At 24.6% G+C, this 23,673-nt stretch overlaps 9 protein-coding genes across 9 annotated transcripts; 6 read left to right on the top strand and 3 right to left on the bottom strand. All coding sequences in view use genetic code 6, as the record gives it.

Annotated features, from left to right (window-relative positions):
* Positions 1-607: 607 nt before the first annotated feature.
* On the bottom strand, positions 608-2,551 carry TTHERM_00419780 (hypothetical protein; the record flags this gene model as incomplete). The annotated part of the gene is made up of 1 exon (XM_001033238.2): positions 608-2,551. One exon carries the CDS (start codon positions 2,549-2,551, stop codon positions 608-610), a length of 1,944 nt encoding a protein of 647 aa, XP_001033238.2.
* Positions 2,552-3,229: 678 nt separating this feature from the next.
* TTHERM_00419770 (hypothetical protein) lies at positions 3,230-4,702 on the top strand (the record flags this gene model as incomplete). The annotated part of the gene is made up of 1 exon (XM_001033237.2): positions 3,230-4,702. The coding sequence occupies one exon, from the start codon at positions 3,230-3,232 to the stop codon at positions 4,700-4,702; it is 1,473 nt and encodes a 490-aa protein (XP_001033237.2).
* Positions 4,703-5,230: 528 nt separating this feature from the next.
* TTHERM_00419760 (WD domain, G-beta repeat protein) lies at positions 5,231-7,533 on the top strand (the record flags this gene model as incomplete). Its single annotated transcript, XM_001033236.3, has 4 exons — positions 5,231-6,689; positions 6,743-7,059; positions 7,136-7,291; positions 7,354-7,533. The coding sequence occupies 4 exons, from the start codon at positions 5,231-5,233 to the stop codon at positions 7,531-7,533; spliced, it is 2,112 nt and encodes a 703-aa protein (XP_001033236.2).
* Positions 7,534-8,045: 512 nt separating this feature from the next.
* Positions 8,046-9,056, top strand: TTHERM_00419759 (ankyrin repeat protein; the record flags this gene model as incomplete). The annotated part of the gene is made up of 4 exons (XM_001470648.1): positions 8,046-8,091; positions 8,186-8,251; positions 8,383-8,849; positions 8,919-9,056. 4 exons carry the CDS (start codon positions 8,046-8,048, stop codon positions 9,054-9,056), a joined length of 717 nt encoding a protein of 238 aa, XP_001470698.1.
* A 94-nt stretch (positions 9,057-9,150) lies between these two features.
* Positions 9,151-10,473, bottom strand: TTHERM_000419758 (cyclic nucleotide-binding domain protein, putative; the record flags this gene model as incomplete). Its single annotated transcript, XM_012799352.1, has 1 exon — positions 9,151-10,473. The coding sequence occupies one exon, from the start codon at positions 10,471-10,473 to the stop codon at positions 9,151-9,153; it is 1,323 nt and encodes a 440-aa protein (XP_012654806.1).
* A 595-nt stretch (positions 10,474-11,068) lies between these two features.
* TTHERM_00419750 (cyclic nucleotide-binding domain protein) lies at positions 11,069-15,258 on the bottom strand (the record flags this gene model as incomplete). The annotated part of the gene is made up of 2 exons (XM_001033235.2): positions 11,069-15,094; positions 15,235-15,258. 2 exons carry the CDS (start codon positions 15,256-15,258, stop codon positions 11,069-11,071), a joined length of 4,050 nt encoding a protein of 1,349 aa, XP_001033235.2.
* Positions 15,259-16,849: 1,591 nt separating this feature from the next.
* TTHERM_00419740 (small guanosine triphosphatase family Ras family protein) lies at positions 16,850-17,485 on the top strand (the record flags this gene model as incomplete). The annotated part of the gene is made up of 1 exon (XM_001033234.3): positions 16,850-17,485. The coding sequence occupies one exon, from the start codon at positions 16,850-16,852 to the stop codon at positions 17,483-17,485; it is 636 nt and encodes a 211-aa protein (XP_001033234.3).
* An 86-nt stretch (positions 17,486-17,571) lies between these two features.
* Positions 17,572-20,367, top strand: TTHERM_00419730 (DEAH-box nuclear pre-mRNA splicing factor; the record flags this gene model as incomplete). The annotated part of the gene is made up of 3 exons (XM_001033233.2): positions 17,572-17,580; positions 17,878-19,179; positions 19,258-20,367. 3 exons carry the CDS (start codon positions 17,572-17,574, stop codon positions 20,365-20,367), a joined length of 2,421 nt encoding a protein of 806 aa, XP_001033233.2.
* Positions 20,368-21,159: 792 nt separating this feature from the next.
* Positions 21,160-23,296, top strand: TTHERM_00419720 (membrane bound O-acyltransferase, MBOAT protein; the record flags this gene model as incomplete). Its single annotated transcript, XM_001033232.3, has 4 exons — positions 21,160-21,885; positions 22,170-22,563; positions 22,633-22,813; positions 22,873-23,296. 4 exons carry the CDS (start codon positions 21,160-21,162, stop codon positions 23,294-23,296), a joined length of 1,725 nt encoding a protein of 574 aa, XP_001033232.2.
* Positions 23,297-23,673: the final 377 nt, after the last annotated feature.

Here is a 23,673-nt window from a genome sequence, read left to right as displayed (position 1 = left end):
TAAAATATATCTTCTAACTCAAAGCAATTTATTAAAAAATTTTTTATTTAGAGATGGAAAACAAGAGAAGGATGAAGTCTCAAAATTATAAACTAAGTACTCCGAGTGACTACTATTTTATAAATATATTTTAAACTTTTGAATATAATATTTTTTTGTTTTTTAATATTTAGAATAGTAAAATCATAATAAAAGCCATCTTTTGTATATTTCATTTAAATAATGTTTATTCTTTTAATATAATTAAAATAAAACATTTTTCAAAAAAATAAGCATGTTTAATGATATTTATAAACAAAAGTATTATTTTAAAATACGTACAACTATTCTAAAATGTTTTTATTCTAATAAAAATTTTTAAAATATACCAAAAGAATAAAAAGAACTATTGAAGTATATTTCTAATTTTTCATTTTGAAAAGATTTTGAGAGTTCATTCATAAAAAATATATTTTTAATAAATAAATGTTCTATGAAAACATAAACGAAATATTTTTGATATTGAAATGATATTAATATTATTATTTTAGTTGTTTGTTTTACATATGCAATAAAAAAATAAAAATTGAGAAAACATATTAATTTTAATGTAAAATTTATTTAAAATTCAAAGATCACACCATAAATCAAAATGAGACAAATCTTATTTATAAATTAAATGCTATTTAATATATTTTATGTATGTATTTATTGATAATTATGTCCTCTTTCTAAATATTGTATATTCATACACTAAAGCATTTAAATCATTTTTTTTTGCTGATGTGTCACTAATATTTTCTAACAAAGCATCACTTTAAAAATAAGAGAGAGCTTAATTAAAATCTATTTCTAATTAAACAGTGTTGGTAGAAATAGATAACAACTTTGGAAATGCCTTAAAATAGAGATCTAAGTTGACTGATAGATAGAAGAGAGGCACAAATTTTAATACCAATAAATTTGGCTAATTTGTCAATATTTTAAATAGTTTATCATCAATATGATGATAAAGCTCAACAATTTCTAAAGTTTTAATATTGTTTTATATCAAATTATATATTTTTTCATCAATACACTAGTATGAACTAGTTGAATAAATAATTGCTTTTAAGGAATTGCATTTTTCTATCAATAATTATAACTAATTTTTTACTTTTTACTAAAAGTCTAAATCTGATTTGTGGCAGGGTATTTATTTTATTTACAAATACTCAATATTATGGAAATGATAACCAATCACTAGCTGAACCAAGTAATAATTGTAAAATCCCGAAGAAAATGTGACATTACTGCATTGTGTTGACCTTATTTTCAATTTTTTATTGTTGAAAATGGTCTATCCTGCAATTTCTGAAACAATTTCAACAAAGTTGGTTTGTCCATATCTAGAAAAATAAATATAAAGATAACTTAATTACTAGCACTTTGCAATCAGATTCGAAAAATCATAAACAGAGTCCTCTCTTAGCCTGCCTGGAAATTCTAATCTCAAATCTTTAAGCTCTGGCAAACTTTTTAAGGCTTCTCCAAATTCTATGGTTGACTCACCTGAAAATGTACTTTCATCAAATAAGATTTTAAGATTCCTAATTTCTTTTAACTTTGAAAGAGATGTTGCCAATTAACTTAATGAGATATTCCTTAAGTTGTTACCATAATAGTCTACTGTGAGGTTCTATAAAGTTTTACGAGTTGTTAATAGCTTACTAAAAGATTCAAGCAATTTATCTTTAAATAAAAATCCTGAAATCTCAAGTATATTTAATTCCTTTTGTGAAGAAATAAATTACTAGATTAAAGAAAATAATTTTTCATCAGCTTTAAAAGAAGCAGCAAAGCCAAATTGCAGTAAATTAAAACCAGCTTTCTTAATTGCTGTAAAAAATCCATAAGCAGACTCTTCAGGTATTGTGCATCCTATAAAAGATAGCATGAGAGATTTTAATTGATTTTAAGAAACAATATTATCTTGCAATTATTTAAATCTTTTTTAAACTATTTTTTGTTCTTCAAAGATCAATTGCAATTCTTTTAATTGCGATATCTTTTTAAATGAATCGAAAAAGCTAGAGGCATCTACATTTTAAATTGTGATTTTAAGAGTTTACAAATTTTTAAAATCAGGCAAGCTATCGCAGAGATATTTAAAGTCTTACACCTATTTTTTCATTTCTTGGCTATGAACTGCAAATTATAAATCGAGTGATTGTAATTAATCTTAATTTTTAAGCAAATCTACTAGATCATTGCTTAAAAAATTCAGTTCTTAGATTTCAATAATTTTTAAATTTTTTGAAGCTTAGCAAACCTCCTACAACAAAATACAGCCTTCATTACTTTTAAACATTTAGATTAAAAGCTCATTTGCATTTATTGTTTTTTTAAGCGAATTTTATAAATTATCAATATTTGTATAAATATAAAATTGCTATCCAATTTTTATAGAAAGAATCTTATCTCCATAACTTTATAAATAGTTTATCCTCTCTTTTAATATGAGCTAAGTTGAGAAATATTATGTGACCATTTCTTGATTAATAGTAAGATCTGAAGTAAATACGGTATTCATTTTCAACTAATTTCAAATTCAAAACTATATTATTATTTTAACTCCTAATTTAATTAAAATTTAGTAATAAATATTCAAAATAAATAAGATCAAGCTTCATGAACCGCAAATTTTTTAATTAAAATTGATTTGAAAATTAGTAAAAATAAAGCAATAAATTCTTTTTTAGCTCAGAGATAAGATATTTGTAATTTAAAGAAACTAAATTATTCAAAAAAATATAATAAAAGTAAAGAAGTAATCAAAAAAATTCTAAGGTTAGAAATTATAAAAAATATGAAAATAATCTTATGACTATTTATGATGAAAAATGTTTTAATTCGATTGAAAATATTAACAATTAAAAATAATCGTTGTTTAAAAGAAGGAGTTTTCTTGATTAATTTTACCATAAATTATACCATTTTCAAAACTCAAAACACAAAAAACATGTATAAATTGCTCTTTCATTATTTGCTAAAAAAAAATGTAAAAATAAGAATAAATAGGCTTTTTTTAATGCCAATTATTTCAAATTAAAAAAATTTTATGCCTTAAAAAATGAAAAAACATAAATTAAAAAAAATTCAATTACTTTAGTTAAATTTATAGATTACATGATAAACTCAAATAAAGAGAAAAGTGATTCATAAATAAGAACAGATTTTATTTGGTGCTTAATAAAGTTAAGGCATTTCAATGGTGGTAGTAACCCAAATAAAATAACAAGACATTCAATAATTTAGAAATACTTAGAAATTAATTAAACATAAAATTAATTTCCATCTAATTAATTAATTAAATTAATATTAGCAAAAAGAATTTATTTATAAAATATCAACAATGAGAGCCTATTAAACAATCTAAGTTAGCAATAACTAGAACGATTTTAATAATTAGATTTATCCTGCATAGAATTAAATAATTTAGATAGAAGATGATATTCAAAATTATTTTACATAAAATCAGTAAGATGCAATTTAAGTATCGCCAAGTTTTAGAAACGACAATTCAGATGTTAAATAAATCATCTAAAAAAAGAAGAAGAAAAAGAAGAAAAAGGAAGTAGCTTACTCATACATGAATATACCAAACCCCAAGCTCATTAAAAGTAGTGAACTATTTTATATGCACGGAGACATTTTAATTGATTTTTAGAAAAAGAATTCAGATTTTTTTGAAGATAGATACTCTTTATGGAATTATTGCAAAATTTGGCCTATTTCAATTGTGTATAAAAACTCAAAAACTTTGATGTTAAAATTAGAATAACAAATTCTGCCTTCTTCAAGTGATAAAACAATAGGACTTCAAATATAAAGATATAAGTCTTACCCTGACTAATCTATTCACTCTCTAATGGAAAATATAGAGAGAGTTAGTAATCAAAACTAGTGGATTGGTGATTACTTAACTCAGTACTTCACATAACTAGTAACTTAGCCAATGATGTAAAGATAATACTTCTACTTAAGAGATTTATTCGATTAATATATGCAAGGTATTTATACTTAGCTAACCTAAGAAGGAGCTATTTATTTTGCAGTGCATTCTGGCCCTGATTTTGCTACATTTGATTATATATTTCATAGAGCTATATTCAGCGAGTCATTAGGTTTTCTTCTAGGTAAATCTCTTGAAGAATTATAATACATTTACTCTAAGAATGGCTATTATGAAATTTTTGATTTTGAAAGTGAAATATTTTTGGGAAAGACATTTTTAGATGAATGGTTAGACACAATATAAAGATTTAGAACAGGAACTCCTCCTAAAAAGTAGAATAGGAAAAAATTAGATAAGTAATTGAGGCTCATTACTTTTGACGATATATGCTTTTATGCTGATGTCTCTATTGAAACATTCAAAATGAGTGATTTCTATGTAGATCGTAATAACCCTTTGGACTTTTATGCAAGGGTGATGATTTTAGATGTTTCCATTTCATCAATAAAATAAATTTTGTCACTAAGAGAACAGTAATCTTAAAGTCCACAATTATATACATTTCCAGAGCTTAATCAGTAGTTTCCTCATGAAAATATTTAATATACACTGCAAGCAGAGATATTCAAAGAAAAGTTTATTGATTAAAACTGCTCTGATGATGTGGATAAAATGACCGATTCTTCTCTATAAAACGATAAAACTTGTAACTACCGCTAGATTTGATTTTTTTTGTATTCAATTAAAAAAATCAAGAAATATTTTTATTTGATTTCTATTCTTCATTTTGATTTTATTAAACAAATTATAAATATATCCATCCATCTGTATGTTGTACATATTTCTTTAAAATTCATTTACCTCTCGGCTTGAATTCTCAAATCATACTTTTATTTTATTTACATATTTACATTTAAACATAGTTTTTATTTTAAAATTATTTATTTTTGTAAGGATATTTTTAACAAAAATGTATTTAAAAAATTTAAAAAATCTACCAGATGAATAATTTCATAAAAAGTTTATTTCATATTTGATTTTATTTAGATCAGAACTATATAAATCTGAAAAGATATTTTATGATATAGACGTATAAATAATAAGCATATAGTCAGAAATAGTGGGATCTGATAAACAATCTAATGATTTTTAACAAAAAATCTTCTTTAAAAAAATTATCAGTAAAAATAAAATTTTATTAAGAATTAAAAAAAATTAAAAAGTATATTTTTGAAATTTATTTATTATTGAAATATGGATATAGAAAATAACATGTCAAGTGGGAAATACTAGCCCCACCCTGAAAGTATTCCTGTTAACATTCACACATTTGGGTTTGGTGGAGTTAGATATGATAATATTATCTTGCTAAGTGAGGATGAAGCCTTAATTCCAGCAGGTGTATGCATGGCAAAATGGGATATAAAAAGAGGTAGAAGAATTGGGTTAGTGCAAACAAATAATGACTCTATTTTTGTTTTACTTGAATGCGGAATGTACATCATAAGTATCTCTTATAGTGGCTAAGTTAGTATTCTTGACAGAAAAGGATTAAATGTCCTCAGAAAGTTCCAAACAAAAGGTAGAATAGTCCGTCACGCTAGTGTCAACAACTAATATTTAAGTATTTCTTGTGAAGAGTATAAAGATTAGAAAGGTATAACCTTAGTTTACCTTTTTGAAGAATTGATGAATAGCCCTACTTAAGATACTGAGAAATTTATTCATCTTGAAATAGTCGGACGCTATCGCTTTGGTACTCTCACTGAAAATGGGCTGTTGGTTACATTTTTAGAAAAGCTTGTTCTAAATGAGCCAAATAAAGAATAAAATGAAAATTAGTAGAAAATGCAAGACGAAGGATAAGATCAAGCTAAAAAGCAAAAAAAAGGGAAAAAACATGTTTCAAAACATCATCGTAGATTTTATGATTTGATTTAGTTTGATTTAAATACAAAGCAACAGACTCTTTAACAAAGTTGCCCTTATGTTTGTGATTTAATTTCTGGAACTAGTAATGGAAATTCAACAGGATCATATTTATATTAAGACAGACATTTAATCATCATAGATTTACAGTCACTTAAGATCCTAACCTTCACCAACATAGGAGGAGGTAAAGGTAGTATTATGACTTTGACATATACAGATAAAAGCACTCTACTTTTATCACCTGCAAGCAATTATTTACTCTATATCGATTGCAATAGATTGCAAGAGAAAGAGTTACCTAATGAACTAATTGGCAATAAGGAAGGTTAATTTGATGGATATTCAGTGCAGGTACTTAAATCTCGCGCTGCTCATCCAGAAAATTACTATATTAAATTATTTAACAATTTTTTGTTTGCTTCAAATGAAGGTGGCTTTATTTAATAAAATTTACAGAATTTAAAAGATTGTCGCACAATTTCAGGAATGAATATAACTTGCTGTGGGTTGGCAACAAATCCAACAGAGTAAATGGTAGCAGTTGGAGATTTTTTAGGTAATGTTTATATTTATCCTGCCTATATCTGTGTTGATAATGATGCTCTATTCTAGACAAGTGTGCTAAGTGGAATAAGATCTCTTGATTGGGATGATAGTGGAATGTCTATTGCAATAGGTACTATGGAAGGCTCCATCTATAGATGGTATTTTTAAGATTATACAACTTAGCCATAACTTATTGCAAATCTTAAAGGTTCAATTACCAGCCTGCGTTTTAAGCGTATTCTTTATTTTATTAATTTGTTAGTTTTATATCTAATTATTTTTTAACAGAAGATAATGAAAATTAGTATTTACTTGCAGCAACTACTGAAGGTCAATTTGCTATTTTCCAAGATAACTTTGGATAAAACATGATTACAAAAACTGTATTCTATGGTCATATGCCATAAGATTCTTCAGATAGATTTGGATCATTAGATATTTTTGCAGAAATATGGTCTTGTATATGGAATTGTAACAATTCAAACTAAATTGCTACTTGCAGTGAAGATCAAACAGTTCATATATTTGATCTTAAACACAAACAACCTTTGCAAACTCATGAATTAAAAGGACATACACTTGCAGTTACCTCAGTTGACTGGAAAGTAAAAAAAATAATAATAACTCATTTAATTTAATAAAAGTTGTAAAATAAATAAATATACTATTTAAAATTATTAGAAAATGAATGAAGCTTTGGGAGAAGTATTTATTTCTTGTTCTGATGATTAAACAATTAGAGTATACAACCCATTAAATAATTTTGAACTTATCCATGAATTCAGTACTTCTTTCGTAAGAGAATGGCATACTTTGACATATCTAGCTTTGGAAGATGTAAATTAAGTTTATAATCTATAAATAATATCCTATTAATATGTATAATTTAAAATAATAAGGGTGGAACAAGAGTGGCTATAGGCTCTTAAAATGGATATTTCTTTATTTACGACTTACTTGAAAAGTAATTTAAATATTCAGAAAAAATTCACATGGGAGGAATTGAGGGATTAGTTTGGAAGAAGACAAAAATTTTTACTTGCTCTAGTGATTGCTGTGTAAACGTCATTTAAGTTTGATCTTGCTCAGTTTTTAAAAAAATAAAATCATCTCTATTTTCATTTTTAGAGAATGCTAATACATTTTTTAAATAAAAAAATGATTAATGTATTAAATAAAATGTATTATTTTATTCTTGTAATTTTAGATTATTAAAATAAATTAAACTAATTCAAAAAAATATTAAAATTTAATTTAACTATAAAAAAATAAGCCAAGAGTTTATCAGTTTTTTTTTTTGCAACTTTTTTTGACTTCAAAAATAAGTAAGTTTTTATGGTGAAATATTCATATAAATTAATATTGTTTGATTTTTCTGTATAAAATATTGATAATACTGATAGATGATTTGGATTGGTTGATTTTTAGATACATCGTCGTAAATTATATTTTAATTATATAAAATAATAAATAATTAAATAAAAATCTTAATTTATTTAAATAAAGATATAAGCAAGTAGGCAAACATAAACGTTTCTTATCAGTAGCAGTAGTATTCAAATTAAGGAACCTTAAATTTTAAAGCATAGTTATGAATTCATTCCATAATGAAAATCTTATTTCTGCCTGCTAAAATGGTATATATTTACTATTAAACCATTTCTGAGATAATATAACTACTATAGATACATTCATTTTCATGAGATAAATTGTTTTATTAATATGAATTAGGCAGTGTAGATGAAGCTAAAAAGTCAATCTCTAATGGTGCAAGTGTAGATTATTAAGATTAAGATGGTAATTATCTTCCATTTTTGTTGCATAAAATATATTTAGAATTAATTAAAATATTTATTTTTAATGCGATATTGCCTAAATTTTGCTGAAATAGATAATGATTATTTTGTATTATAAAATAATTTATAAAGGAAATAATGGGTTACATTATGGAGCTATGAATGGAAAAGTTGAGGTTTTAAGATTTTTAGTAAGTAATTCTATTCCTTTGGATGTCTTAAATAACGATGGAAAAACTGCTCTCCACTTAGCATGTGAGAAGGGGGATAAAGAATGCATATTTTTTTTAGTTACAAATGGAGCTTCAGTAGAAATTAAAAATAAATCTGGACAAAAGCCTGGTGAAGGAAACATGGAAGCTAAGATGCTCTTGAATAATATAGTATGCGAGGAAAAGGCATTTAATATTTTACCTCCAGCATAAAAAGCTAAAATTTTGGAAATATTTTATGACGTTGATTCTGATGGATAGAAGTAAATAGATTTAAGCAAGTCCAAAAGGTTTAATAAATATATTGATGAGTAAATTAATGATGGTGGAATTGAAAAAGATGCCAAAGACTTTATAAAAGCATGTGCAGTTTGCAATAAAGAAACAGTAAATAAAATATTTATTTATTAATTTACATAAAAATAGCATAAACAAAAATAAATATAATACAAATAGGTTAATATAGATGAATGGATCTTTGCTTTTTCTAAGTTATATGCAGTCGATTAAGCAGCATTTGATAAGTTTGTAGATGACTACGATAAAGCTGTAGAAAAGAAAGGAAAGCTTAAAAATTTAGAATTTGAATAATGATTAAAATGTTATTATTTTTTTCTTTTTGTTAAAATCAGTATTTATTTTTGTTTTTTCAATGCTATGTTAAAAAGTCTAAGTAGAAAATTTATATTCAAAAAGTATTTATTTTGATCATGTTTGAAATCGTTCTTATATAATCTTCAATAATTGAGTATATTATTTCTTTGCGGAAAAATTTAAGACGACTTTTTATAAGCATTAATAGCTTTATGAGATAAGTCTTAATCTTTAACTACTAGTTTAACATTTAAAAAAATCTTTGTATATCCAGATATTCAGTTGATTTATATAGTTTAATTTGTTAGAGGATAGGCATTTAAGAGAATATATTCTAGTGCAAGTCTTTAAGCATGATTTTTTACTAATTGTATTAGAAGTCAATATCTGCTACTAAGAATGTTAGTTTCCTTAAGTGTGACATGATTTGGTTTTGCTAATTGAAAAAAAGAGATTAAAACTCTTCAATACTGTTGTTAAATTCTATTAGCCCATCAATCTCAAAGTTTTAAATAGAGTTTCTTTTTTAATTTAAAAAGAGCTAGATTGGTTGGAAAAAGCCATATATATCATTTATTTGAACTGAGTTAGAGAAATTCAATCTTGCAATGTCAATCTTCAACTTTTATATATTTGGTAAAATTTGGCTTGAGAATAGCGAACGCAGATTACTTGTTGCAATTAATTACTAATCTACATTTAAAAGGATATCTAAACTCTAAAGCTATGGATGATTTTGAACAAAAATAATCAAATTTTTGAAATCCAGTGAGTCTACATTGACACTTAAACTCAGTAGATTTTTGAATTAAAATTCTTATAAAAAGGGAGGTTTTTTAAAGAATCTTTCATCAGTCTATCTAAATTATAAATTCACAAGCGATTCTCCAGAAGAGAAGTATTTATTCATTATTACTCTGAAATTATTTTCATAAAACATCTTAGAGGGTAAAAGCTGATCAAATAGGGCAGTATCATTAGCATATTTTATATAAGGAATTAAGCTATCAGAAAAACTAGATAATTAACTCTATAATTATTTATACTAGGGTGAATATCTCATACTTATTGCACTCTTATTTTCTTATATATCATTTTACAAATATTCATATTAATCAAAGTTTGTTATTAACTTTAATCTATCTAATAAATCTTCATTTTACTTTGTTTCAAAATCCTTATGCTTGAAATTTTTTGTAATGCAAGCATGTATTTCCTCTAGCTCGTCTTTCTTGTTTAATCTTGAAGAAAATTATTGAAAATCATTTTATGCTAATTAAATTAGGTTAGTGATTTAAAATTTAGGACTTATTTGCGTTTGGCTCAGCAATTTTTAAATTTAAATTTCTACTAATTTTACAGAGAGCTAGAGTTATTCATTATAGTAGTTACTCGTAATAGATTCCAATCTATACATTTCCTATACCAGTTATGTTTGAATATTTATTTATTTATCGATTGATTCAATCATTTCTTTTTTATAATCTTAAATGGTATCAATAAAGCTTTACAATTTATCGCTTTATCGCTACTTCAAGTCTAATAGTTAAAATATATTTAGAGCATAATACTTTATTTCATTGTTAATCATTAACTACCTTTGCTAAAAAATAGATTCAATTTTTACTACTATATGATTTTAATGTAGCTAGGAAGAGCTGCATTAATCGCACATTATTTTTAATCTTTAGAGACAAAGAGGAGATAAACAAACATACTGTGACTATATGTCATTAATTTTAAACCTACAACTACCTTATTCACCTATTTAGCACTAATAACTCATTAAAACTTTAGAAATTAAAAATCAATTTTTATAATAAATATTACTCAAAATAAATTAATTAAAAAAGATTTTTGCAATTTTTTTTTTTTAAAGAAATCTCAATTTTTTACTGATAAAATATTATTTCTATAACTGAGTTTAAATAAGAAAAATAAATTTAATTTCAAAATTTATATATTTACATTGTATAATATTAACAATTATTTTAATTAAATAATAAAAATGATCACAAATTTGACTGATAGATGTCAGTTTAATTATCATCTATTTATTAGCTGTCATTTTTTATGAAATTTAATTTAGTGAAATTGGAGGGAGTCCTACTTAATTTTAATCTATTATACCCACTTCCAGTTAGACTTTTATCAAAATTAAAATCTTCATCATCTAAATTCAGGTTATTCTCATCTGAAATCGAGTTCTTTTTTATGTTTATCAGCATCGTTTATTGAGGAGACAAAGGTTTCTTAGATAAATTTAATTTAATATTTTTAAAGAAATTTTTGCTGCTACTATTATTAGATTTTTGTTCAACTTTTAATGGTTCAGCTTTATCAATTAATTTCTTCTCTGTTATATGATCAGTAAACGTATCCTTTGGTTCTTCTTAAATTTATTATACTTTGGCACTTTATTCATATTATTAGATTTATTGATTATTTTTTTCATTTAATTAAATAGATGAGGGCTCCTAAGTTCTAAACTTATCTGAGAGTCTTTTGTTTTTTATGACATTTAATTAAGTTTAAAATATTTAGAATATACTCTCCCTTCTTACTTGGTTTATTTTTGATTTAGCTTGAAGTGTCAATTTAAGAATATTATTACCTTAAATTCTCTTTCTCCTTAATTTACTGATTATTTTATCAGAGTTGAATTTCGGGTAATAGAATTTGTAGTTCTTCATTACTTCGAATGAAGAAACAAAAGCAAAATCAGATTAAAATAAATGAAAATTTGTATAATCTTATGCAGCATAATCTTAAGTGGTAAATATTTATACTCTCCTTTATTTCTTTAATGAAATATTTTCTTCTTTCTACTTTTTCTCTAGTAAATTACTGCTCTTTTTATTCTCGTTATTTGTTTCGTACTGAATTTAATTTTAGAAATGCAAAGATTCTAAAAAGTTGCTTTGTCTCTAAGCAGTTCTTTAAATTATGCCAGCTTTTATCGATTTCATTCTATTAAATGGATTGAGGGATTAACGTTAGTGCTAGGTGTTTGCACTTTGCTGAGGTTGCTTGTCAATGTTTTTTTGAGAAAGTTACTTTACATAACTTTTAGGTTATTCATCTTAAAACATAATCCTTTTAAAAGAAGATATGCTAGGAATTATATTTTTTCCACTATTTTAATTTACTATTTTAGAAATTCCATTACTGCTTATCTTAAGCTCTATTTTTTTTTAACTTATAATGTTCTCATGCGATTTTTATTCAACTTACTTTTAGCTTTCTTTCTCTGAACTATGAGAACTATCTGATTAGTTTTCTACTACCTTCATAGTTAATGCTCTTAAATCTGTTCTCGATCTTAAATAATTAGCTCTCTAAGATTATTTAAATTTGTTTGGTAACGCCTAGTTACATCTAAATTTATTCTCTTATTACTTTAATTTTTTGGTTTATGTAGTATGCTTAAACAGGCTAGTGTTGTCATCTGCTTCTACCTCTTAGAAAGAATGTAAATCTTCTTCAACTTTATTATTCTCATTTTATAATTACTAAAATTAGCTTAACTAATTACTTAAGTTATTTTATTCTTATTGAATTGTTGATTAGCTTTCTTAATTGCTACTGCTTTGTTCACTTTCATCAAAATCGTCTGATAAATCTGAGATTGTATAATCTACTAATTTTATGTTTTCTTCAATATAATTTTCATTTTTTTGAATAAATTTTTCAAATTATTCATAAATTTCATCAAGATGTGACAAACAGTTTTTTTGTTTAACTTTCCTTCTATTATATTTCTCTCTAATTTTTATATCCTTGCTGCAGTTGTATCTTTTTAGTACAATTAGTTTTAAAGGTTGGTGATGAACATAAGAACACTGCAAAGGATTATGTTCTAAATTCTTACATATACTACATTTTTAATGTAAGTTTTATAAGTCATTTTAAATTATGCTATCTCTTAGATGGCAAAATTTTTCATAGTCATCATTAAAATGGTTAGCTTTAAGATACTCTATAAATTAATCTCTCTCGATATAGAGAACTTTTGAAAACCCTCTAGATTTAGCTATAAACCTGTTATTAAAATTAGTAAAAAATGAATTCTCTCCAAAGTATTATCCTTTTTTTATAGTGCAAACATGCATCTTTGCCTTGTTACTTTCTGAGTGTGATGTCTCATTAATTATTAAGTTACTTTATTCATTTTGCATTTTTACTTGTTGTTATTGCTGTGACATTTAACCTTGTAAATTTTAACTTATATTTAAATAGTTTGAAATATTCTATAATGGATTCGTAAATGGTTAATCACTTTAATTTAATGTTGAAATTTAGGTGAGTGAGAACTCCTAATAAATATCTATTTCTCCTCTCTCTACAAAAAATAAAATACCATTCTTACTGTTATCTTCCATTGAATTTATTAAAAACTCGTTTGGTGTGAGTTTTTTTTCTTTGATTAATTTGACACAATTTTATAGAGCTTCCTAAGTAAAATTTTTCTGTAAGAATTAGCAATCATTTAATATGATTTTATTTGCCTGCATTAATAAAGACATTTTCATCTCTTCTGAAAGTTATTAAATTATTTTTTACTCCTCTTAGGAGTTGTCATCTTTCCATTAACTCCAATAATATTCTAAATATTCACGAATAGATTGCTACAATTCTCTAGTAATATTTTTTTCGCTCATGTAACGGTTAATAGTAAAAAGATTTTCTTGGATTTGCTCATCTTCTTTTTTTAATTATAAAAATATAGTACCTATGCTATTTATAGTATAGCCAAAAACACCAGCTGCAATGATCATACTGAATATGCTTATGATAGTTTCAGTCAAATTAGTTGGAACAATGTCTCCGTATCCGATAGTAGTCATTGTAACTGCAATAAAATAGAAAGATTTTATATATTATTCTTTCCAATCATCTGATAAATTTTTCAGCCAAGAATTATCTTTGTCTTCTCTCCCCACAAAAAGCCATAAGCATGCAAAAATGTGTCCTACTTTTAAAATAAAGAATAAAAGCTTTACTAATGAAAGAAAGTTCGTCGTTCTTCTTTTAAAGCTCAGCATCTCTTCTACTTTGTAGAAGAATTTATTTAACTTTTATGATTTCACATAAAATAAGAGTAAAAGGAGAATTTATTAAGCTTGATAAAACCAGTTCTTTTTCAGGTCCTATGATAGACTTATCACAGCATTGTTTGAGTAAGATTATCCTAATTCATATACAAGAGCTTACATTATCAAAAAATCATATATTCCTACTTAATTTAAATAATTCACTACAATTTATGACCTTTTAACTACAATTTTTCCATTTCTAAAAAAAGCGGTATTTAAATTTATTATAATATCAATAATGGTTAGAATTATAATAAGTATTAAAACAAGCTCTGTTCCTAAGTAGTAGGATAGAAAATAATCTTAAACTGCCAATTTAACTGGAACCACTGTCAACATCACAACAATTACAAAACTTAAAAGAGAATCCCAAAGCAATTTAGGCAGAGAGTTTGGATTAATTATAGGAATATTTTCCAAGATGAACTATATGCGCTAAATTAGATAAGAGCAAAAATGCTTATCTTTACTCAACTTAGAGTTTCTTCTGTTTGCTAATAGTTGTTTGTGCAGAAGGTTTGATTAATATTCATCTTCTACTTAGATTTTTATTAATTCCTGTACTTTATTTGTATGAGTGTTATAAAATGCTTTATCATTAATTTTTTAAAATAAATAAGGTGTAAAGTTATTGAATCTTCGTGTAGCTAGAGCACTAAGCAGCTTAGCCACTCTTATTTTTAGTCTTGCATTTACAAATATATTTCTTGCTGAAAATTTATTATTAGCTACTACCTTATTAGTTTAATTTTTTGGTGAATCTAATTATCCAACAACCTAACTCTTTACAGAAAATGAAGATTAACCTTTAAGTAGTTTGATTGCTTCTAGCATTTTTATTTCCTCTGATTAGGTTAATCTAAATGCAACAATATTTTTATTTTTTCCTTTGGTAAAGTAAAAGTAGAAATAGTCTGTCTTTTTTCTTGTGTATTGTAAACTCTATTATTTTAATTAATGAATTTATTAAGAACTTAAAAAATTAATAAAATTACAAAAACCACAAGATTGATTGGTAACAAAAAAATGTATTGAGAATATAGGTAAAAATTCATTTTGAAAATAATATACTTTATATATACAAAAATTAGTGTATAATTACTCATTCATTTTCTTTTAATTTAAAAAAATTATTTTTTTTTAACTTACTTAAAATTATTCAAATAAAAATTAATAATATACTTATTCACCTGTATGGGATTATTATATTTATAAAAATTAATTTAAGTATATTACTCGTTATATGTGAGTGTATCAAAACGAAGAAAATTCAAAAAAAATTCTAAATTACTTACTCATAATTAATTCATTTAAATATTTAAAAAATAATGTATTTATTTTATATTTTATATAATGAAATAATTTATTTAATTTGAAAAACTTTGTAGCATGTGACATTTATTTATTTTATTTTAAATAATTTTACTCAATTATCATGACGGCTTATATGAGGGTTTTCATTATTTTTTATTTCATTTAGGATTATTAAAATTATAGAAAAACTCATTGTTTATAAACTTTAATGCTTATCTAACAAATTTTAAGAAACTTAGTAATATAATGAAATGTTTTTAGGCAATAAAAGAGAATCAAAAAAACTTTATTTATTTTATTTTTAAAATATTGTATAAATAAAAATCTTTTTAGTAAAATTAATGAAAATTGTATAATTTAGCTTTCTTTTAGTTGTCTCAATTGTCATTCAATCATTTTTAAAACTTGATATTAAAATTAGGATAATATTTGCGAAGATTACCGAAAATGAATGCCAATTTTTGATTAATATATTTGAAATTAATTATATTAAATATTGATGATTCGTTTGTTAAGTTTATTATTTTATTTTCATTCTATCTTTAAAAAATAATAAGATTTAATCCTATTTTTTTGTTTCATTAAAAGAAATTCATAACATATATATATTATATACTTTGCTTTAAATTAAAGTAGACTCTATACAATAGATTGAAACTTGAGATAATAATTTGATTATTTTTGTCCAAATTCAAATCAAATTATTGATATTATTATTAAAAAAACTTATTGATAAAGCTTAAAAATAAAATAAAATAGTTAATGAAAGTTAAAATTATATTGCCATTTTTAGATAACTATCTAGTTAGCATTAGATGGATATTATTTGTTGATCTTTTTTACTATTAAATTGTTTAAATTTATAATCTACTTTTATATATTTGTAACTTTCATTTTATCCTTTTCAATAAGTTGATTATTTCTACTTTAATTACTAAAAAATATATTAGCGTTCTATATTAAAATTTAACCATTAGTTTTCTATTACATTAAGTTTATTCAACAAAATATAAAATAGAAAACCATTAAATGGTATTTGTGTTAATATTTCTTCATAAAATGTATAAAAATTTGAAGGATCTTATAATTTATTAAATTAAACTAGATAGGCTGATAGACGAGGTAATTAAAATTTTGGACTTTGGCTTATTATTTCACTTTCTGTCAGATAAATTTTCAAAATTTTAATAAAGAAATATATTGGAGTTAATAATCTGATTAAATCTATAATCTATATTTTTGTAAATTCTCACATTTTCAAATAAAAAATCAATCAGATTTTAACAAATAGAATGGTATTTTATATCGACATTAAGGCCAAGATAAATTATCATAAACTCAAACCCATAAATAAATTTTATACTAAAAAAAAAAATCAAAAAAATGTCTCTTTAACAAGATTACGATTATGCATTTAAAATTGCTATTACTGGAAGCTCATCAGTCGGTAAAAGTTCTTTGATGATGAGATTTACAGACGATGTATTTAATGTAGTACTCATTCCTACTATTGGCGTTGACTTTAAAATTCGTTCATTTACTGTAGACAACAAAATAGTAAAGCTTAATATTTGGGATACAGCTGGTTAAGAAAGATTTGATGCTATAATTAAGGCTTATTACAAGGGAATACATGCATGTTTAATTGTATTTGATTTAACAGATCGTCAAACATTCCAAGATGTTTATAAGTGGTTTGATAAGTGTAAACAAAATGCCAAAAATGAAGTTAAATTAATTTTAGTAGGTAATAAAGCTGATCTGGAAGAATAAAGAGCAGTGACTTATGAAGAAGCATGTAATCTCGCTTAGGAACTAGATATGTAATATATTGAAACTTCTGCTAAATCAAAATAAAATGTAGATCAATGCTTTATTTAATTGAGTCAAGACCTCATTTAGTAATATATAAAATAAAACAAATAAATTTAATTTGAAACATAAAAATAAAAATCTCATCTTAAGCCTGGTGGTGCTACTATTTAAAAATAATAATAAAAATCAGCATAATGCTGCTGAGTTAAAAATTCAATACAATAAAAATTATATCTCAATTAATTAATTTAAATATTATAATAAACATTTTTATAAGAAATAAAATTTATATGTGTTAGGTATTTTCGTAATAATTTACCAATTTTCTAAATTATATTAATAAATATTTTATTTTAATGAAACATGTTTGGAACTCTTATAAATAATATACTCGAATTATAAATTATTAATAAACTTTAAACTCAAATGTTACCAAAATTAAATATAAAAATTTCTAAAATGAATTAAATAAATAAATAAATAATTCAAAATAATTTTTTTGTTAAATTATTTTAATTTGAAAAAATATTATTTTAAAATTTCATTGTGTTATTGCTATGATATGCATTAGAAGAAACTATAATATCTAGACAAAGAGTTAATATAATTAATAAACAAATTAATTGGTAATTATTGTATTTATTATTGGTATTGATAAAATGGACCCTTCCTAAAGTATAGAAGATTTTAGGAATAGTTTACCAATTACTGAACATAAACAAAAGATTATTGAAATAGTAAAGAATAATTTATTTTGTGTTATTACTGGTGATACTGGTTCTGGTAAATCTACTCAGCTACCTCAATATATTTTAGATTCATAGGAGATTTTAGATGTGCTTAAAGAAAATTAGAAAAAATATGATTTGTAAAACAATAAAAAGTCTAAGCTTAACCATTTGCATGAAGATAACAAAGTGAGTGTAGTAATTACATAGCCTAGAAGAGTTGCAGCTATATCGATGGCTAAAAGAATATGTTATGAGAGAAATGTAAGCTTAGGAGATGATGTAGGATATACTATTAGATTTGATGATAAAACTTCTTCAAAGACTCATTTAAAATATATGACTGATGGTATCCTTGTCAGAGAATGTCTGCAAGATGATACTCTCAGTAAATATAATGTTGTTATATTGGATGAGGCTCACGAAAGAAGTCTGTATACTGATGTTCTTTTTGCTTTAATCAAATAGGCTGTAAAAAAAAGATAAGGTTCCTTAAAGTTAATTGTCACATCTGCCACTCTAAACACTGATTAATTTTCAAAGTTTTTTGATAATTGCCCTGTACTTTCTATGAAAGGAAAGCTTTATAATGTGGAAGTTAGATACAAGCCTATTTTAATGAATTTGAGGATTGAGGAAAGTATAAACATTATAATGAAAATTCATTTAAATGAAGGTCCTGGCGATATATTAGTTTTCTTAACTGGATCAGAAGAATGTGAAATAGCAAAGAATTAATGTATAGAGAGGTTATAAAAAGATTTAGAGAATGGAGTTGAGTTAGCAGGCATGATGATATTTTCACTTTATGGATCATTAGGTTCAGAAGACTAGCAATAAATATTTATGAAAACTCCTGAAAATTGCAGAAAAGTAGTGTTTTCAACAAACATAGCAGAAACATCTCTTACTATTGATAACATAGGATTTGTAATAGATTGTGGATATGTAAAATAAAAGTGCTATAACCCAAGGACAGGTATGGATGCTTTGATAGTAGTTCCTATTTCATAAGTTCAAGCAGTGTAAAGAACTGGTAGAGCTGGTAGAACATAAGAAGGTCTTTGTTTTAGACTTTACAGTAAAAAATTTTATGATGAAGACATGAAACCACATACAGTGCCAGAAATAAAAAGAGTTTCATTGAATAGTGTTGTCTTAACATTAAAGGTAAATAAATAAATATTTTTAAAATATTTTATTTATTGGTTGGATAAGTTTAATAATTATTTTTATTTAATTTATTAGAGTATGGGAATACATGATGTAATTAATTTTGATTATATGGAACACCCTGATAGAGAGCAGTTGCTTCAAGCATTGAAATAACTTTATTTTCTACAGGCTATAGAACAAGATGGAAGAATTACAGATTTGGGTAAAGAAATGAATAAATTTCCTTTAGAGCCATCCTATGCTAAGTCTCTTCTTACTAGCTATATGCTCCGTTGCGAAGATGAAATGATAACTTTAGTTGCTTTGCTCTCATCTGAGCAAATTTGGAGTAAACCATCAAGAGTTAGAGCATAAGATTATGAAAGGTTTGAAGAATGTTTAAAAAGATTTGCTGATCCAGACGGAGATCACTTTAGTCTATTAAATATTTACTATTCATGGAAGAGAAATAAGTGCTCAGATGGGTATGCTAAATCAAACTTCTTTAACATAAGAGCCTTGAAATAAGGAGAGAATATCAAAATATAAATAAATGACTTAATAAAGAATATTGATAAAGATGTTTTAAAAAAATTCTATAAAGAAGATTCTATGTATTTATATTATAAAGAAAATAGAGAAAAAAAAGATTCAGATTCTAAAAGCAAAAGTAACTCTTAAAAAAAGGAAGATAAATATAATGAAAAATTTGATCAAAAAAATTAAAAATAATAAAATCCTGTCTTGACTCAATCTGATATCTTTAGGTTAGCCTTAGCTAGCGGCTTTTATTATAATAGTGCTAGAAAAGTTTAAAATAGCACTGATAGTTATTTGCTTATATATCCAGAAGGAAATGTTGTTGATATAGACCCTCAATCAGTTTATTCAATAACTTAAAATTATCCTCCTCATGTAATTTTTACAGAACTGGGTGGTACGAATCAAGTTAGAGGAGTTATGAGATACGTTTCATAGATAGATCCCTTTTGGGTTTCGCCGTATATACCCATGATAAAGAATGTAAATGCTAAAAGATTAGCGGGATTAGATTAGAATCAAAATAAATAAGAAATAATTTAGAAGAAAAAAACAGATGAAGAAATATAAAAAGAGAAGTAAGATAGAATATAAGAAATAGAAGAGAAAAAAAAATAAGCCTTAGCTCGTTTGAATGAGCGCAAAAAATTATAAAAAAATTGAATTATTTATTATTTAAAATAAAACATGTTTAGAAAGTATTTTTATATAAAATAAAAAATTAATTATTTAATTTATTAAATACTAAAAATTTATTTAACTTGATTACACTTTTTAAAGTATTTCAGATCTTGAAATTACAAAAATATTAGTTAGTAATATAATTAACATGTTCGAAACAAATAGTAAACATAATTAATTATTAAAAAATTTAGTGTTCACTTCAAGAGATAAAAATTATATCGTACTAATTTAATTTTTACATCACAATTAATTAATACTTATTTGTATATTTTGTTATTGATGACGGGGGAATAAAAAAAATTTATTTTCTTAATATTACAATTAATCAATATTCTCTCAACTACAAACTGCAACATCAATAAATGCTCAAACGGCTTCTTAGATGGGCTTCATTATTACATTAAAGCATAGTTTAGCTATGCAAAAAAAAACACTTAGGGAAGACAATATTATAATTTAGTTGAGATAAATTAGGTTAAAACTGTAAATAAAAGGAGTAATCTTTTCAGTGAATGTAATAATGAAGCTATATTCTTTATTTAAAATTTATGTATATATTGATGTTTTGATCACACGATTGTTCTATACAATTATTTAGCTTATGCGATATATTAGTTATATCTTATCTTAATGTATAATTTCTTGATTATTTTGTCTAAACAGCAAACTAGCTAGTCAAATTAATTCAATTGTGCTGATATAATAAGTGAAGGATTTATCAAAAAATTATATTTAATTAAATTACATATTTTTGATAATTAAATTATAAATATGATAGTAAAAGGTTCACAAAGAAACGATCCTATTGAATCAGCTGCTTTGATTGACAACAAGGCTGATCAAAAAGCTAAACAAGATGCAGCAAAGTAGGCAATAGATGATGACATTAAGTATTTTTAGACAAACAAAATTGAAAAACTCATGGTCCTTATTGGTGCATCAGCATGGTCTTTTTGGCTGATTAAGTTCGGCTTAAAGACTGTAGAGTAAAATCTACAAACCCCTATTTTAGGAGTAGAAATGGGCCCTTTAGGTTATTACCAAGATAAGTCTGATGCATAATGGAGATCCTTTATAGAGAATTTCCATATTTTGCTTTCAGCAACAATCGTTTTTCTTATCTTATCAAAGGGCGTTAAAATGTTCTGTACTACCTAAAAATCGAAGACTGCCCTTATGGTTTTCAACATAACTATGGGTGCTTCTATGTTTATTTACATGTTTAGAGGTGGCTTCCTATTCTGGCTCTTCTTTACCTTTATAAACTTTACATTAGGTAAGTTGTTTTCAGGACAAAAGATATTCCCTGCTCTTTTATGGGGTTTCAACATAGCTTTAATCTTCTTAAATGACAAGTACCATGGATTCAATCTTGTTCACTTTTTCCATACTGATTTATTGCAAGGATTAGAAGATTCAAGAAAAGATCAAGTAGTATCTTGGCATATTATGTATAATATGACCATGTTGAGAGTCATTTCTTTTTGCATGGATATGGTAATTTTTATAAAATTTATTTAAAACTTCAAGATTGCAAACAAAAGAATATGAATTAAATTTGGTATTTCTTATTAAAAAAGAAGAACTAATAACTTAGATTGATCATTCTTTTGAAATTTTGATTTTTAAAGTTACTAAATTATAAATTAATCCTTTAATCAAAGGCTTTAATAAATTTTTTTAAGTTTACAAAAAATGACTCGTTAAAGTTTCCCTTAAAAAAATTAAACTGTAATTAAAATTGAAATAAATTTGACCATATGTTTTTTAAAAAAATAAAGCATTGGGCTAAGTTACAATTTAGGTCATTGAAGAAAGACAAGCATTTTGCTGAATGCACCTAATGCTAAAATAAGATAATTTGCCTTAAGGAAAGATAAGAACAATTCCATGAAATTGATGAATATAATTTGCTTACACTTTATAGTTACATGCTTTATTTACCAGTTTTGATTTAAGGTCCACCAATCACTTTCAATGCTTTCTATAGCTAAATTAAGAGTCCTCAGTAGACTCACACATTCAAAGATAAGCTAAAATACACCTTAAGAACCATTTTTATCTATGTTGTTTTCGAAATCTGGATTCATATTAACTTTGGATTTGCTTTGGCCACAAGAAGTGAAAACGAAAAAATTTGGAGAAAAATGGACTCTATGGAGCTATTTATGTGTGGTAATACAAAAAAATAAACATTTACTTTTTTAATTAAATTAAAATCCTTTTGTTTGTTTTATTATTTAGGATTCAACACCTTGATGTTTATTTGGTAAAAGTTTAACTGTTTATGGAAATACTCAAGATGCTGGGCTCTCTGGGATGACATTGAAGTTCCTGAAAATATGAATAGATGCGTGAATAATAATTATTGTTTTGAAGGATTTTGGAGATCATGGCACAGAGGATTCAACTAATGGTTAATTAGGTAAAAATTATTTAATAAAAAGCAAGCACTTATTAAGTTGGATTTTATTTAAATAATAGATATATTTATTTACCTTGCGGTGGTTCAAAAACAAAGCACTGGAACATCTGGATTGTATTCACATATGTTGCTATATGGCATGATTTGAATATCAATTTAATCCTCTGGGCTTGGGGAATCTGCCTCTGTTTAATCCCAGAAATAGGAGTAAAGCAATTGGTTAAGAAGCCAAGATTCTACAAATATACCAGAACTTTCTATTGGAAGTATATTTGTGCTTTCTGTGGAGGTTCCTATATTATCTTTTTAATCTTTACCAATCTCATCGGTTTCGGTACTGGCTACTAAACACTAATCTTGTTCTTGCAAAAATCTTTCTCAAGCATTACTGGAGTTTTCTAATTTTTAGTCGGTTTATGCATTACAAGTTGTGTTACCTTGTATATGATGGAGATGAGAGTAATGGAAAAAAAGAATTTCTGAAATTAGTTAAAGTTATTATCGCAATTATATAAATTCTCCCTCAAATTATATTTGTGTTATATATTAGTTATTAGCAATTTTATTTCATCATTTTCTAAAATTATATTAATGGATTTTATTTATATAATATTTTTATTTTGCTATTTTTTTATTAAAATTATTTTCTCAAAATTCATTAAAAATAAATGAATTATTTTAGATAAATTGATATCTAGATAGATAGATATTTAGATATTGTAAAATCATACCAAGATATTGCAACCATTAAATTAGGAATCAATATATACGTTAAAATTTTTAACTCAGAGTTTATTTATGCTGAAATGATTAAGATTATAGAGTTAATAAATCAATCAATCATAGCAACAGATTTTCGA

Source organism: Tetrahymena thermophila, assembly GCF_000189635.1.
Source record: "Tetrahymena thermophila SB210 genomic scaffold scf_8254475, whole genome shotgun sequence".
Taxonomy (NCBI): domain Eukaryota; phylum Ciliophora; class Oligohymenophorea; order Hymenostomatida; family Tetrahymenidae; genus Tetrahymena; species Tetrahymena thermophila.
Note: the sequence above shows the minus strand (reverse complement) of the source record. Positions and strands in the feature narration are given on the sequence as shown.